Source organism: Aegilops tauschii, chromosome 4 (assembly GCF_002575655.3).
Source record: "Aegilops tauschii subsp. strangulata cultivar AL8/78 chromosome 4, Aet v6.0, whole genome shotgun sequence".
NCBI lineage: Eukaryota > Viridiplantae > Streptophyta > Magnoliopsida > Poales > Poaceae > Aegilops > Aegilops tauschii.
Window position 1 is genome coordinate 520,573,098 of NC_053038.3, and position 16,831 is coordinate 520,589,928.

At 46.3% G+C, this 16,831-nt stretch overlaps 3 protein-coding genes across 4 annotated transcripts; all 3 read right to left on the reverse strand.

The window, feature by feature from the left end:
* Positions 1–444: 444 nt before the first annotated feature.
* Positions 445–4,013, reverse strand: LOC109785298 (deSI-like protein At4g17486). The gene is made up of 4 exons (XM_020343892.4): positions 3,370–4,013; positions 1,893–2,180; positions 1,722–1,802; positions 445–993 (listed from the first exon to the last, which is right to left on the reverse strand). The coding sequence occupies exons 1-4, from the start codon at positions 3,581–3,583 to the stop codon at positions 857–859; spliced, it is 720 nt and encodes a 239-aa protein (XP_020199481.1). The 5' UTR covers positions 3,584–4,013; the 3' UTR covers positions 445–856.
* A 1,663-nt stretch (positions 4,014–5,676) lies between these two features.
* LOC109785297 (ATPase 11, plasma membrane-type) lies at positions 5,677–13,052 on the reverse strand. 2 transcript variants are annotated; one of them, XR_012182734.1, is made up of 21 exons: positions 12,481–13,052; positions 12,008–12,127; positions 11,792–11,908; positions 11,552–11,689; positions 11,292–11,426; positions 10,997–11,176; positions 10,699–10,905; positions 10,476–10,595; positions 10,270–10,389; positions 9,709–9,831; positions 9,500–9,604; positions 9,279–9,423; positions 8,755–8,919; positions 8,447–8,685; positions 8,187–8,219; positions 7,731–7,812; positions 7,479–7,639; positions 7,093–7,302; positions 6,808–6,990; positions 6,379–6,699; positions 5,677–5,942 (listed from the first exon to the last, which is right to left on the reverse strand). XR_012182734.1 is itself a non-coding variant. In XM_020343891.4 (20 exons), exons 1-20 carry the CDS (start codon positions 12,556–12,558, stop codon positions 6,430–6,432), a joined length of 2,931 nt encoding a protein of 976 aa, XP_020199480.1. In that variant the 5' UTR covers positions 12,559–13,052; the 3' UTR covers positions 6,198–6,429. The 2 variants fall into 2 exon arrangements, 1 of the variants encoding a protein (XP_020199480.1); XM_020343891.4 differs by lacking the exon at positions 5,677–5,942 and having other exon boundaries at positions 6,198–6,699.
* Positions 13,053–15,416: 2,364 nt separating this feature from the next.
* Positions 15,417–16,497, reverse strand: LOC109785295 (uncharacterized). Its single transcript, XM_020343887.4, has one exon. The coding sequence runs from the start codon at positions 16,342–16,344 to the stop codon at positions 15,730–15,732; it is 615 nt and encodes a 204-aa protein (XP_020199476.1). The 5' UTR covers positions 16,345–16,497; the 3' UTR covers positions 15,417–15,729.
* Between the last annotated feature and the right edge of the window lie 334 nt (positions 16,498–16,831).

Consider the following 16,831-nt stretch of genomic DNA (forward strand, 5'->3'; position numbering starts at 1 on the left):
CAAAAGAAACATGAAAACAGAAAAAGAAACAAGAAAAAAAGAAAAAATAAATAAATAGGAAAATACCAATAAAAAGTGAAGAAAACCGGTCAAAAAAACAGAAAGCCGAATAAAACCATGAAGAAATTAAGAAAACGGAAAGAAAAAAAATAAAACAATAAAAACTGGACCAAACCAACAAACGGTAGCGATCAAGCAAAAAAGCCAATGAACAAAAAAAAACATCGAATCAGGCCGGCCCAGATTCGACGGGGGAGTAAAAGCGATCAATGCAAGAGATCCTCCCATCTCTCATACGACATATATTTGCTCCCCAAAAGATGATATATATTTGCTATTGTACATATAGATAAATTTCTACATAATATTTTTTCAAAGTTTTGAAGATTGATTTGTTTCTAATAGAAGCAATGGCCCTATAGTATGGGATGTATGAAATGCAAATTTAGATACATGCCGCATTAATTTCGGTGAGGAAAACAACATCAAGTCAAGCCATTCTGTACTTACACAACAAAACAATTGTCAATCACCATAAAATAAACCCAACAGCTAGTTACACAAGCACTATACACCTGCAACACCCTACTCTCAAAAACAATTAAAAGTTACAATCAACTATGCACGCAGCCATCTCACACGTGTTGGTTAACTTGGCCTTCGCCACGATTAGACAAACCACACTCGCTACCCCCGCTCTCTACATCAACATATATATAGCAGCAACTTCAAACGGATCAGTATCAGGATCTGCCACCGCCATTGGCAAGAGGACATCAGCGCCACGGCTAAGATCTCCCATCCTCAGCAAACAACCCGGAAGCAGGTAATGCTGTGCATAAATAACCTGAAACAATTACAAGCTGTCCCTTCCAGGAGTTAACGTCTTGTCTTTCGGGGGTACGACATCGCTGTTTGGTGTTGTTAGGAGGTGATCTAGATCACCGATGTCGCTGTCGTCGATCATCGACGTGTCCGACTCCAAATCATCATCTGAAGCAATAGCATGGTATCAGTTGCAAAGCAAAAGCCTCACCATGTAGTAAATACATAATCCATTCACAGCACATGGTCTAACACTATCCATTAGTACCAGTAGAAAATAAGGTACTAGTGCTATAAGACAGGAGACTACACCAGCTGTTGTACCTTAAACTATCTTATGCTCAGATAGCAGTCAGGATTCAACACGTACTGTGAGCAGTAAAGTGAACCATACAAGTTATTTAGTTATACGGATGAAGCAGTGGTGCTGGACTTCAGGGATTCTGGCTAGTCAAGTAATGTATGTTGACAATTGACTGTCGCGCACACTCCAATTTTAATAGCACAACTTCTCCAATGTTCACAGAAATTCAAGCAGATAGAACATCTCAGGCTTCAGGTTGCACATTACTTAAAACCTCAAATGTCCACATTATTTCAACTTGGTAGAAAGGGTATATAGATAATTACATAATATCCTGATAATTCTAGCTTGGTTCACAATCACCATTCCATTGTAAGACAACTAGAAGTGTAAAATCATAGATTGAAATGGTCGGTTACAGTCAATAAACACAACCTTGCGCCAAGGACTGGAAACAACATCAAAGTAGCTAAGCAGTGTCAAAATGGATCTGTACAGTAAAGTAAACGACCACGCCAAAATGTTTCCACACAAAGCAGCGTTTGAGTGTGTACAAAACATGTAGAGAGAGAGGGAGGTTAGGCAAATTTACCGGAAAATTCAAGGTGTGCAGTTTCATCTCTGACCGCTGAAACCTTGATGTTTTCAGGCAGGACACAGTTGCAGACGGAACCTGGTGCCACAAAAGGTAAAGGCAGAAACAGTTCAGAACCTGCATAGCCAAGGAGCAATAGGTAGTGAAATTGTTGAGATTTATTCAAACCTAATCTGGCAAGTCGATTCACCCATCCTGGAGTGGGCTTTCCGGTCAAGCGCTTACAGACGTCAGCTGTGAAATGGTTGCAGTTCTTGACAATCAAGTGATAGGTGTCCCCATGATAATCCTCTGCAAGATCCTCTAGGAAAGCGCGGACTTCAGCGCGCGACATATTGGTGGTACCCATACACACGGAGCGCCTGAAGATAAAGCCAGGACAGCTTTTCGGTTCTACTTGGAACACTCCGCTGGTCGCGTATTCATGGGCTCCATACCCAAACTCCATACCATGCACTGCAGAAAAAGTTTAATGGAATGGTCAGTCTCGGATGTCGAGCTTATAGACAACTGCATGAAACCCATATGCACAAGACCTCGTGACACACTTGACACAATCTAAGTTGATCCAGAAAATTGAGGCACTAAAAAATACTGCAAGCAGGCAGAGCATATCAAAGTTGTGATACAAAGAAGTGCTTGAAAGGCCTTTGTGTGGAGCAGCTGAGCTCGAGAGGACCAAAATGTGATGGACCGTACTAACGTGTCAAATTGGGGCATGGAACGACAGGCTAAGTAGGGTCCAGTTAAAGAGTGGCAGTAAGTGGAAACGGTATTTAAGTTAGTTTGTGTGCTCTCCCATTTCCGATTCCGCCTCCATTTGGAAACCCACCAATTCCTGGTGGCTCCATTGCAAAGCCCAGTTTTAGTGACATGCCGAATAAGCCAATGGACAGCCTCTGCCTAGCTACACATTAGGCGAGGTTCCATGTTGAGCATTAACGGCAGAGAAATGTACGAACCGGTTGATCCAGTAGCAACAAATGGCGCGTCAAAAGTGGCGCCAACGGGCTGACAAACCGGGGTTTATAGGGGGAACAGCACTAGTCCGGTACAATTAGGTTGGGGGTTAACTATATAGTGTACCAAAAAGATAGGTTAGGGGGAGAAATGCCCCAGCACAGATATATAGGGTATTAAATACTATCCCATTTGGAAAGCAATTCCGGGCGGTTTGATTGCAAATTGTACGATAATTGGGCATGTAAGGCGGGCAGTTGTGGGGTGGGGGGCACGGTACCATGATTGAGTTAAGCAGGGCAGGGCAGCAAGAAAATTGAAGGAAGCTGCATGAACTGGGCTGAAGAGAAGTGAATGGATGTAGCAACCGGAAAGGAAACCAAAGAGCTTAATAAATCTTAAATGGTTGGATCCTCTTAAGAGGAGGGGCGTGCGCAAATTGTGCCATGATTGGGCATGCAAGGCAGTGTACTGGGTAGCATAGCATAATTGGGGTAAGCAAGCAGAAGCAGAGCAGCACGGCAGCAAGAGAAGTAAAGGAAGCTGCGTGAAGTGAATGGATGGATGGATGTAGTGCCAGTACCAACCGGAAGGAAAATAAAAGGAGGAGCTTCTGGTGGGATAATTCCCTTGGGGGAGAAGAGAAGAGAAGAGAAGAGAAGGGAAGGGAAGTAAAGAGGTATACCTTCAACGGCGGAGTGGAAGATGCCGAGGCCGAACCAGTAGAGGTAGTTGTTGATGGGGGAGATGTCGTAGATGTTGAGGTAGACCGCGAAGGTAGCAGGAGGAGGCGCCGGCGCCGGCGCCGGTGCCGGAGCCGGAGGAGGAGGAGGAGCAACCGAAGGAGGAGGCGGGGCGGCGGTGCTGAAGCTGAAGGCCGGCAGCACCCGCATGCGCATCTTCCTCCTGGACGGAGACGAAGCAGCAGCAGCAGGAAGCGGAGCTGCGGTGCCTAGCTCAACCACAAGGAGAGGAGAGCAGCTTCGCCTTCTCCATGCGCGCGCGCGCCCGCGGACGACACGGATCTGAGTCGTATCTCGCTGGCTGACTCGAGTCCGGTGGGATTGGAGCTCGCCAACCCAGGAGAAGCGAGCGAGCGAGAGAGAGAGAGATTGGGGAAACTTTTGGGGAAAGAAGGGAGGGCAAATTGGGGAAGAAGGAAGGTTGGATTTTTATCTTGATTGATTGAGAAAGGGTAAAGCAGAAAGCAAAGCAGCCGCAGCTGTTGCTTGCTCGCTTGCTGTCTGCTCTGCTCCGCTCCGCTAGTCTTTTCTTTCTTTTTCTTTTCCTTTTCTGGTTGTGCTATGCTATGCTGGCTGCACCACCAACTTGCCGTCAACTGAGATACTACTACTACTACTACTTAGACTACCAACCTGGTTGTGCTGTGCTAACCGTTTGTTCCCTGTCCTAATCTGCGTCAACCACCTCTAGCAGATTACTACCCCCTCCCTAAATAAATATAAATAAGAGCATGTTTGTTTATGAATGGAGGGAGTACTAGAATATCACAAGACATGCCTACCAGTACGTAGTAGCAAGCACCAAGCTGATCTATTATTATTATTATTATTATTGCCAGAAAAAACTTTTGATCTACTCATCATCTGTCATGGCAGCACGGTACCGTGAATATCAAAAGTAACACAAATTACATCCACCTAGCGGACGACCACGAGCGCTAAAGCGCCATCCGCCGATGAAGGCAAACGTAGATCCAAAGGATCCAATCCGTAGACACGCACGACGGGCAAAGGAAGACGGGATCCAAGCAAATCCACAAAAGCAAGGCAAAACACCAACCAAATCCCGCGAGATCCGCCCAAGACACACCTTCACACGCCCCTCGATGGCACTGGACGCGCCGCAGTCGAGGCGAGAAGAACCTTATTCTATATTCAAGTAAGGATCTGTCCTAATGTGTGAACCACCTGTACTTTTTTTTTCCTTTGCCACAAACCACCTGTACTATTACTACTCACTACTAAACTAATCTAGTATTGTACTATTATTACTTCTTCTTCAGACATGCGTGCCAGTAGCAACCAGCAAAGTGCTTTATTAGTATTATTTTATTATTATTACTGTTATTGTTGTTGTTGTGCTGCGGTGGTTGGTACGGAAAGGCTTTTCAACCAAGAGAAAAAAGAGTAGAAAAGGATAATGGGGAGGGGGAGAGAGAGAGTGACAGCCTAACCTAAGCTAATGGATATATTAGTGGTACCAAGTATCAACTGCTGCTGGCTAATTCAGTTGAAAGAAAAGGGTGGGTATCACACACACAGGCAGAAAGACAGACCGCATGGCGACATATGCTACCCATCACAGGCTACACGACGTCCGGGTCCGGGACTGATGCCAACACCAACACCACACCACGCAACCAACAACGCTCCACTGCACCGTCGCTCCACACACCTTCTCTTCTCTTCTCTTCTCTTCTCTTCTCTTGGGCGAACTCCGCCTCCCTCTCCCTCGTCTCAGGCGATGAGATAGGGTGGCGGCACCTCATCAAATAAGGGCGATGCGCCGACGTGGCGGCCCGTCCTCATAATGTTTCCAGGGAATTCTTTGTTACTTATTAAGCCCTGTTCGAAATCTATCCACTCCGCGGAGTTGTGGAGCTCGGATTTGGCAGCTCCGTTAGTGAGCTCAAGTCTGGTCCACTCCGAGAGCGGAGTTAGAGGAGCTGAGAGGAACCGAACACTCCTTTAATTTTAGGATTACAGTCCCTAATACTTGTCCTTGCTCCATGCCCCTCTGTTCTGAAATACCCCAAGTTTTAGGTTTGTGTTAAGTAAAACTTCTTTAAGATTAATCATGCATACACTGCATGCACACATATAAAAAATATATTAACATCTACGAGATCAAATACATATAGTACCCCCTCTCTAAAGTAATATAAGAACGTTTAGATCACTATTTTAGTATTCTAAACGCTCTTATATTAGTTTACGGAGGGAGTATGAAAGTACAGTCCAATATATAGTTTTCGATAAATGACGCTTTTATTGTCTCAAATGTAGCATCAAGCAGATACAAAGCATTCAGAGTATCATCTGGCCACTGCATAAGTAGGATCTGTGTCGAAAGAGATGGTGGACCGATCCGGATATTATGATGCCACCCATGTTGGATAAAAACCTTCGTAGCCACCTGCTCCAACCGCGTACACACCGCCATGAACATCGGTTACTACTCCGCTCGTTGTAGCGTAGATCACGTACGAACCTTGTGCAAACAACGGGAAACAACCTACAAAAGAAGAAGCATTTTTGTCATTAAAAACAACATTATTTTTACATAGCCAAAGCGAACATAACAAGGCCTATTATTAGCATTTTGTACCTATTTGAAATACCGTCCTGCCAATAACTAAAAATAATTCCATTTGTGGATGCTGGTATATCTTTTTGACATACTCCGTCAAACTTAAAGATGTTGGATTGGAACAACTCAAGTATTTTGGAACCAGGGAGTATATAATAGAGATATTTATAGGCCCCAAAAGAGAGAAAAACTCAAATGCATTAACTTGACTGTATATCTGGATGGACATTCTTCCAGCACAAAACGAGTGCTGCTGCTAATTCATCGACTTAATTAATTAATTATTGCGAATAAATCCACCACGTTTTATTTATCACAAATCAATGCTTGAAAGTACAGTACAGCACAGCACTAAACATACAGCAACACAATGGGTGCAGGGGCAGGGGCAGCCGAATGAATCAACCACACATCACACGGTGTAATGCTGGTTGTTGATGTTGTCCAGGTCGAGCCCCTTGAGTATGGCGGCGTTCTCCACCTTGCCCTTGAGCGTGTGGACCGCCCGCAGCCTCGTGATCTCCGCGCGCCGCTTGGTCTCCTCCGCCATGTGGCCCAGCTCCATGGACGCCGCCTTCTCCCGCCCCGGCGCCGACTCCAGCCCGTGCAGCGTGCGCTGCTCGTGCGCCCACGCCGCCTGCGACGCCTCCTTCCCGAAGTTCTTCTGGTTCGAAAACGCCACCTGAAACACAAACACGCCCCAAACCCAGAGTGTCAGCAACGCGAGCTCGGTTCATCATGGCATGGATCAACCATCATCCTGTCCCTGTCCTTCGACCGACCGACTCACCTTGTTGTCGGTGACGAGGTTCCAGGCCCTCCCGCTGAGCCCGTACCGCACCGCGAACTTTATTGGGTCCAGGAGCATGTAGATGACGATGTTGTACAGCCAGATGACGCCCGTCCAGCCCCACCCGATGCCTCTGATGCCGGCCAGTTCCCAGTCCACCAATGCAGACAGCAAGGACGCAATCTGCATCATAATAATACATTTTGCACCGTCGATCGATTTATTAGCGTTGACAAGTCACACCACAAACCTCAAGCAAAAAGGTGAACTGTGTGAGGAACTCACCAGCTGAGCCAAGACGAACGCAAACATAAGCAGGAAGCCAGGCCGCTCTGTGAAGGACCAGCCTCTCGACCGCGTCACGAATATCAGGGCCTGGCTGATGGTGCTCACTTGGAGGTACACGGCCGAGGCCAGCATCTCTGTGTTCCTCGCGATCGAGTCCATGTCGTGACCGATACTGTTTACATTCAACGTGCGGACACGGAAGTGTTTCTGCAAGTAGCATGGACGATACAAGTGAGTTTGCACAGCACAGCTACCTAGTCCTTCCAAGAACTGCTTATGTAGTAGTATAACTTTGCAAGATGCAAAAAGGTATAGCCTTGTTGCCAGAAGAGGTACGCGATAGGTACTGCCTAATGAACTGCGTCAAAGAAAATAGTGATTACCGGAAAAAAGTCTGTCTTATAAGCCGCCCAAAAGAACAGAACGGTTGTTACGGCCAAGTAAGCCCCCAGTACCACTCCTGTTGCGAAGATCTCTGCTAGCTTCCAACTGTCTGGACATGGAGACGGCTTCACCTTATCTTTGGATATGGTCATAATGGTCCCTGAGCAGCAGTAGTCATCACCAGAGTTAAAAACAAATGAATACCTATTGGTAAAAACATTTCTGGTGAGTCAGGACAGCAATGTTCTTACCATCATTAAGGATGGCTATCAGAAGAACCATGATTGGAGGGAAGTCAAACTTCCAAAGGCACGCCAAGAGCAAAAAACCAAGCTGCACACAGGTGAGATTTTTTATCATTGATGTGAATTCCAAAATGAGCATCAGCTTTGTAAGTATGAACAGGAACTGGAACAAGTCTTATTTGCTATTGTAGATGTTGATATTTTGTACAAATTTGGTCAAACTTTACGTAGTTGGACTTAAGACAAACCTAATATGTGAAGTAAAAAGAAACAGAGGGAGTACTTTTGGTCCATGGGCTTTGCTCAAGGGCGAACCCTATATAGCATTTACCCATACATATAACAAACTTGACCAGACACTAATATGTTGTTATAACGGATTTGTAATGGAAAATCATAATTTAACTTGGTATAATCAAATGGTTCCCAAATGGTATAATAGTTTACATAACATAAACTTACCACAATACGGATGGTTATAGATACAGCGTATATCTGCAAAAAAAACATAAATGATTGACATCAGCCAACTTCCCTTGTTACCTGAATAAAACAGCTTTCCGTAAAACACGAAAAAATCAACATATTCCTCTTCAAAGACATACAAAAGCCTAAAGTATTAATAATGTTGGAAAAGGAGAACTAGCATGATATGGAAAATGTTGCCTAAGATGGCAAGTTAGAAACAAAAGGAAAAAATGAATTGGAAACACAAACTCAACTGTATAATTTTTCATCCGCTGAAAAATGGCGCGACTCGTTAAAACAGCACTGATGATCACACTCAACCCAGGCTCTGTCAGAACAATATCAGAGGCCCCGCGAGCAGCATCAGTTGCATCAGCCACCGCAATCCCAATGTCTGCTACCTTCAGAGCAGGTGCATCATTAACTCCATCTCCTGTCATCCCGCATATGTGCTTTCTGGCTTGGAGCCTCTTGACAATTTCATATTTGTGCTCTGGGAGGGGAAACAAGTTAGAGTGAAGCACACAATCACAAACTGGCACAAGAGAAAACTAAAGCTCACCAGGGAACACTCCGGCAAAACCATCTGCCTGCTCAATCAGTTCGTCCACTGGTAGGACCGCGATGTCACTATCTATTTTGTCACCAAGCAAAGATGATGAAGGATACATGTTGGTGCCCATTCCTAGCCTCCGCCCAGTTTCCTTACCAATAGCCAACTGATCACCTGAAATTTTGTCCAAGGAGCATATTCATAATTCATAAAGATAGTGGGTCCAGGGAAACATATAGCAGTCAATATTATTCTGAAGCTCAGGACAGCTAAGCAAAGCCTGAGATTGCCACTGCTACTAGTGCTAGTACTAGAAGGTTAATGCGTGGATCGACACTTTAGCATTTCTTTTCCAGGAACATCAGGGCACATTAAAATTTAAAAGCTAACATTCTCAGATTGACTTCGCCATGTTATCAGCCTCTGGGGAACAGACAATCCAAGGGAATAAACAGCAGTCCATTATCAAAGCTTATGTGATGATTGCGGTGCAAGAAAGTGGTCTGTTCCCACTTAGTGTACTAAAAAGATACCTGTAATCATTTTCACACTGACTCCAAGGTCTAGAGCTCGGCGTATGGTTTCCGCACTATCATGGCGGGGAGGATCAAAGAGTGGGAGAAGACCAATAAATTGCCAAGGTCCACCAGCACTTTCCTTGGTACCTTCAGGAACTTCCTGCATGTTGAAGGAAATTAGCAAGTTTTGTAGGTAAACTGACCAGCAGATAAGCAGAAGACTAGCATCCAATAACCTGGTATGCAACAGCAAGCGACCGCAGCCCCCTCTCAGCAAAATTGTCAATTACTTGGTGGACCTTTCTTTTGATCTCAGATTTATTTGCTGCCAGGTTCAGAATCTGCAAGAGAATTAAATGAAACATAAGCAGATGCTGTGACTGTTTATTTCATAACAAAATAATGTATCCTTGGACAAAAAATCAGATGATGTAAATTTCTATACCTGTTCAGGAGCACCTTTGCTAACCCTGTGCATTTTACCCTTAGCATCCAAGTACGTGAGAGCTGTCCGCTTGTCCGTTGGGTTAAATGGAAGGAAATGGACTTCCTCGATGCCAGCACGTGCCTAACAGCAGATAGAATGGAATATAACTAGTGTGCAGTGTGTCTAAAAGCATAACTATTAACTGACTCAGTAATGCATGAATGGAAACTTCTAAAGATTAGAGCAAAAGAATCACTTTTCAGTGGTATAAAACTGAGCTAGAAGGCATTACAAAATTCATGATGATATCCCCTGCTATGGAATACATGTTTGTTCAAATCCTCTAGATTAGTCAATATGTTCCCTGTACACTGAAAATTCTTGACATGCTACTTTTGTTTTCAAAATGTACAGGGAACAGAATCTACTGATGAATATATGGTCAAGATGGTATCTATTGCAGTTAAGATTGTTGTTTGGTGACCGCTGTTATTTGTTTCCCTAGCTGAGTGAAGCACAAGCCAGGAATCACTGGAACAGGCTAAAGTCATAGATATATCAGAGAGGAGAGATTTTTACCTCTTTTGGGTCTGGAAGCATGGCAACAATAGCGAAATCAATAGCATCCTGATTCTCCAGTCTTGAGGCCCTTGCGGCCATCAACACGACATCACTCTTTTCATAACCTCTAGTAAAAACCTAGAGAAAAATGCTTATCTTTCAGACCTTACGAACATGAAGACAATGTAACTATGTTCAAAAGTACAAGTTGTAGGAGTTATGACCTCAATTATATTGTTGTCTACAGTCAGTTTGTTGAGTGTCAATGTTCCTGTTTTGTCACTGCAAAGCACGTCCATTCCGGCCATCTCTTCAATTGCAGTCATTCTCTTGGTAATAGCACCCTGAAAGTCAATAGTTAACAAAAGCGGTCACTTTCTAGGATACAGTTACCTGCCTTTTATTTCAGTGGTAATCAGAGCTCTAGCCATAGATGAATATTCAAACCTGCTGTGCAAGCTTATGTGATCCAATAGCCATAGTTACAGACAGAACCGTGGGCATCGCAATTGGAATCCCTCCAATGAGAAGCACCAGAAGGTTATCAACTGTCTGGCGGTAAGGTCTGTGTTGAACAGCCGCCATCACAATTAACTCGATAGTCATCCCAGTGGCAATGGAGCAAATGCAGAAGTTTCCGATTGATGTGAGAACCTGAAAGCATCCATAAATTGCAGCCCATATCATGAATTTCAGCTGACGCTAGACTAACTGAAGACACAGTGATTGCTGAATAATACTCTACCTTCTGAAAGTGGCCGACGTGGGTGGTTGACTCAACGAGGTGAGCAGCTTTTCCAAAGAAGGTGTGGATCCCGGTGGCAATAACAACTGCTTCTATTTCACCCTGCTTACAGGTCGAACCAGAGTAAACTCCACCCCCAGGATGCTTAGTTACGGGCAGTGATTCTCCTGTCAGTGCAGACTGCAAAGCAATTGACATATGGCATTAGCACTTGCTGCTCCATGTTCTTTTATTTAGCAGAAATAGTTTAGCAATATGCGACGTGCAGAGGACATAGTTGAGCTGGCTGAAAGACCTGATCAATTTTGAGAGGATCGCCCTGCAGAAGACGCGCATCAGCAGGAATGATGTCTCCAAGCTTAATACTGATTATATCACCCGGAACCAACAACGATGCGTCTAACTCATTCCAGGTGCCATCACGCAGAGCCTACAAAAGAAGGTAACACATAAGTACGAGAAGAAGGGGGCACCGGCCATGTAACTTGATCCTTGAGTACTAGTAGTGCTGGTAGGCAGTATTTGAAGAAAGCTATATATGTAGGTAGAAATTACCTTAGCCTTTGGTGCGAGGCGGGCCATGAGCGCAGCAGCGGCATTGCCGGCGTTGTTTTCCTCTACGAAGCTGATGGTGGAGTTGACGACCAAGAGAATGACGATCCCGACGAAATCGTGGTAGTCTATACCCATCGGCTGCGTCAACGCCAATTGCAGTTCATAGTTAGTATGGGACCATGGTAGCATAGAGGTAACAGCATATAATCTACGATGGCAATAGGAGCAGTAGTAGGTTACCCTTCCCCTGAGGTCCTTTCCATCGTGCGCGAGGGCGATCGCCATGATGGCGGCGGCCTCCATGACCCAGGAGAGCGGGTTCCACATGAAGCCCAGGAACTTGAGGATCTTGCTCTCCTGCATTGCAATTGATTAACAAATGGTTACTGCTAGTTGTTGGAGAAATGAAACTGAGAGAGCAGAGGTTTGTGATTGCATATATAGATATATACATACATTTTTCTCTTCGAGCTTGTTGTACCCGAAGATCTCGACCCGCTGCTGGGCGCCCTCGGTGGTGAGGCCCTCCTTGGTGCACCTGAGGTGCTCGAACACCTCCTCCACGGGGATGTGCTCCTGCAATTAACCGATACAGTTAAGAGTTCCTCCATGATTCTGTAGATTGTTCATCATTGTTTTGATCACTCAGAGTTTTCTTTTTCTTTTTTCTTTTTTCTTTTTTCTTTTTTCATTTTCTTTTTACTTCACCAAGGCATAGCTTCGGTCTTGCTTGACTTTGGTAGTCGTCGATGGGATTTTTGTGTGCGCGCGTGCTGTGTTGTGCATAACTATGCAGAAGCCGGGGTGTTGCTCATTGTGTTTGTATTCCCTTGATGCTTCATTTTGAGCTAATAAAAAAATCCGCCCTTTGTCGAAAATTGATTGCCAAGTGATTAACAAGGAGTGGGGGAGGGAGGAGGAGCGGGTACCAGATCGACGGTCTCCTTGTTGAGGTCGGAGAGGCCATTGGCTTCGGCGGCGGGCGGGTTCTCCTCCTTGGAGTCCATGGCGACGGGCGGTCAGCTACCGGTACCAGCTCGCTGCTGCTGCTCTGCTGCAACCGGAAGGGGGAGGACGGAGGACGCGGTGGATGAGGCGGAGGCGGGGGCGGGGGTATAAATGGGGGGATGTGGCGGGCGGCGGCGATCGAGAGGGTTCCGGCGGCCATCGGCATCGGTCGTGGCTCCGTCGCTGGCAGCGGGCAAGCGGCCAAGGCGGGGCGCCTAGGTCCCCTCGACTGTCGTCTTCCCCCGCCTTCGGTCTCGCCGCCGTCGGCGCCCACCACCAGTACTACTATCTAGCTAGGTCACTCTCCCCGCATCGGGGACGACGGCCGGTGTACGGACGACGGATCTACGGATGGACTCTTTTTTTTGCCCCCGCGGATGGACTGGAGAGGAAACCACAACCACACTGCTCTGCTCATCCGTGGCTTGGCTGCCTGCCACCTCAGCATAGGACCCATCGATTGGTCAGTCAAACTCCAAATCATGGCGACGGCAACCATTACAATACACAATATCCATTCTCGTTCTCTTTTTCCTTTTTTGCAAATCTATGCATATCCATTCTTGTTCATGGCATTTTGGATTGAAGGAATATTATGATTCTACTACTGGTCTATGGAAATGATTCTCTAAAATTTACGCGGATTGTTCTTCCGCGCTAAAACTCCTTGGGGCTCCGAGGTTAAACCCTTATTGAGGGTTTTTTTTTCTCCTTTAGTATGCCATGATGTTTAGAGGATTTTATACTAGTATACTCGTTATGCTTCGTGGATATGATTGCGAGCGTGCGATTCTACCATGCCAATTGTGACTCTGAATTTTCGTGTGTTGCGGTCTGTTTCAAACATTGCATTTTCTATTGGATTTCTTGTTTTGTTTTCTTTTTTTATGCATTAATCGTAACTGCGATTCAAACATGCCCCTAGAGGGGGCTAACCTGTATCGTCAGACCGCTGCGATACAAGGAGGTTGTATAGGGTTTGGCCGGCGGGCTCATGCCGACTGACATGCCACGAAGACCATGGCTTTCCTCTGCACCCCGGTGAGCTTCTTTTGAGGTCCACACAATCGAAGACAAGCCATTGTAACTACACCAAGGTCGGGCGTAAAAGGTTTTGCTCGTATCTTTTTGTCTTAGTGTACGTGTCGACAGCGCTGAAACGGGTGGCGTGAGGGCAAAGGGCTTGGGGTGTGATTTTACTTTGGGGTTATTTTGCATTTTTTTTGTGTGTGTAGAACACCTATTGGTCAAGCGCTTTTCGGCTTGTAATTCTCTTTCAGCATCTGAGTGGAGCAAGTAGAGCAATTCTAAAGAAAAAAAGTTTCTTTCTCTTAGATATATTTCTCGACCGTATTAGATGTCGTCTTTTAATCACATCTATTGTCTGGATTAAATATTGAACACCGCAAAAACTAGAGGCGTGTATAAACAGTAAACTGTAAGAGATGGATAACCCACAAATGTATAGTATAGCACTCCCTCCGCTGTCTCAACCTTAGTACAACTTTGTGTCATCTGTAGTGTAATATAGCCGGCTGCTGGCTATAGCATACTGTTATGTCATCTGTAGTCAATGCAATAGTTAACATGTATAGTACTATCTTCGTTCCTCAATACATGACGTTTTTGCGATTCATTTTATTAGTAATATATGATTCAGCTTCAAGGATGTTTTACTTTATTAACATATGGTCCACCTTCCACTCGTAAAGTTTCTCGGAGTCTGTGCTACAGTCGGCTGGAAATCTACTACAGCAGCTTCTATTCTCTCTCCTCCAGGAAAATTCTGAAAGAAAAGAATGGGAAATGGCCATCTTCTTTCAGTTAAGAGGCGGTCTCTTGGCTCCAAGAGAAACCATATTTCTCCATTGGTGTCATCTTTGGTGCATCTCCTTGCTTCTGTGCTTTGCTTTGGGTCTCCCTCTCTCGCTTGCCTTAACAGTTAACAGCAGCAGCAGCCATGACACCAACAGCCCAACCAACCAACCAAAGGCTAGTAGTAGTAGCACAAGAATGGAGAAAGAAAAGCACTAGCAATTAACCAGACACAACTAAATAGACAGCTAATTGCACTTGGGACTTGTTTGGTACTGGCACATCACAATCACACTCACACTCACACTCACATGCTTCTTCTTTCCTTTTCCTGCTGCCAACAAACACCATACCACACCAAACACAAGCACATGCCATTAGTATTTTAGCTCAGCTGGACCAGGTCTAGGTACCAGAGGCAACACCTGGTGAAGATCTCACTCAACCCTCTCTTGCCTTTGCCTCTAGGGTTGCGGTGGCCGTCCAGCTAATTAATTCTCCTCCATTTCAGCTTTATCAGTTTCACTCTGTTTCTTCTCCAGCATGTTAGGCTAGGTTCCCTGTCCTCTTCACTCTTGAACCTCCCTCCCCAACTTGTGTCTTCTTTCCTTCTTCTTTTGATGAAAAATCCCCAACTAGTTCTTGACTTGATTCTGTTCCAACAGGAAATGCCCTGCATTTTTCGCTGTCCATCTCCAAAGTTCCAAACACTCCATTTCATCCATAGGGGCCTACGAAGACTCTTCCAGCACAGCAATGCGGAATGCAGGTACTCCGTATGATCTAAAACGTCTTATATTAGTTTGTACATGGATGGAGTAGATTGGAATCTATCTACACTCCTCTATTTCACAAAACAATACTACTGGTAGCAACAAATGGAGCGAGGGAAAAGAATGGTACTGGTACTGATAATCATTATCAGAGGGGCTAAGTGCTAGCTCAGATCCGTCTTACAAACGAATGCAGTGCAGTGCAATGCAATGCAGGCATCTCTGGTTGCGGTGACAATCAGAATTACATATACTGTGGGAAGGAAGGATCACATAACAGGCCCAATTGATTCTCTTGTTAGTTGCTAGTAGTTTTGTTCTAAGGAGTAACAATGTAGAAGTAGCAGTAAATTTGTGTATACACAAGGAACAGGGGAAGATCCTAATGCTAGCCATAATCAAGATAAGAGGCAACGAATTTCGATTCATTCTGCTGCATCCTAGTATGTAGTAGTAGTAGTAGTAGTAGTGAGCCTCCAAATCTCTCCAAAAAGAATGGAATTTGATCAAGAAATACCAGCACTCTGTCCGTCTGTCTACCAATGTGTTGTAGTATATGGGCGGCGAGATCTTGTTTGTTGCCTAGGACTTGGTGGCCGCCGTGGCGGAGCGGCGCGTCGGCCCCGTCTCCATGTCGCCGTCCTCCTTCTTCTCCACCACGACCCCGGTGGCCTCCTCCTCCCCTCCGCCCGCGCTGTCGGCGGAGGCCACGGGCTCGAGGTCGTCGCGGACGCGGAACGCGGCGTGGAGCAGGACGACGGGGACCCCGGCGGCGAGCGCGAAGAGGAGGTTGGGCAAAGCCCCCGCGGCGGCGAGGTCGGCGACGACGAGGGCCACGAAGACGGCGGCGACGAGGCGGCGGTCGAGGAGGCGGCGGAGGAGCGCGGAGCTGGGGAAGGCCCGGAGGAGGCCCCCGTAGAGGAGCAGGCCCTTGGAGGCGGCCATGAGGAAGAGCATGGAGGCGCGGTGGCGGGGCGCGAGGGTGGCCAGCAGCAGCGCCCACTGGATCACGGCGTAGTGGACGCGGAAGGTGCGGAGGTTGCGCACGGCGCGGACCGCCGCCGCCTCGGCGTCGGGCGCGGCGGAGAAGGCCGAGGGGCGGGGCGCGAAGCGGGCCAGCGCGCGCCGGCCGCTGCGGAGGCTCGCGCCGGCCCTGTCCAGCGCGCGGCGGACCGCGCCGGGGCCGTCGGCGGACATGGCGGACGGGGGGCCGGCCGGCGGGCGGGCGAGATCCGCGTTCCCCCTCTCCTTCTGCTTCTCTCTCTCTCTCCCTCACCTTCTCTGGTCTTGGTGTGGGTCTTGGTCTGGTCCGCTTTGCCCACACACACACAAACCCTTGGATCTAGGCCAAGCCCAACCCTCCCAACCTCAACAAAAATGCAAAATGTGGTGCCAATTCTCTTCTTTTCAGCACAAGGAATTCCAACCCAACTTTGAAAAAAAATCGAGTCAAATGCCCTCACAGGCATTAAATTTAGTATTTAATACTCCCTCCGTATCAAAATATAAGACGTTTATGCAGATACAAAGATAGTACTAGCTAAATGCTCGTGTGCTTGCCATAAAAGTTATTTGTTTGTTATACATTATCAATTGTTTAAACACTTTTGCTGCCGTCACTTTAATACACGTTGGTGTAAAGAAATATAAAATTAAAATCAAGGTATACGGCAATTGCGTCAAA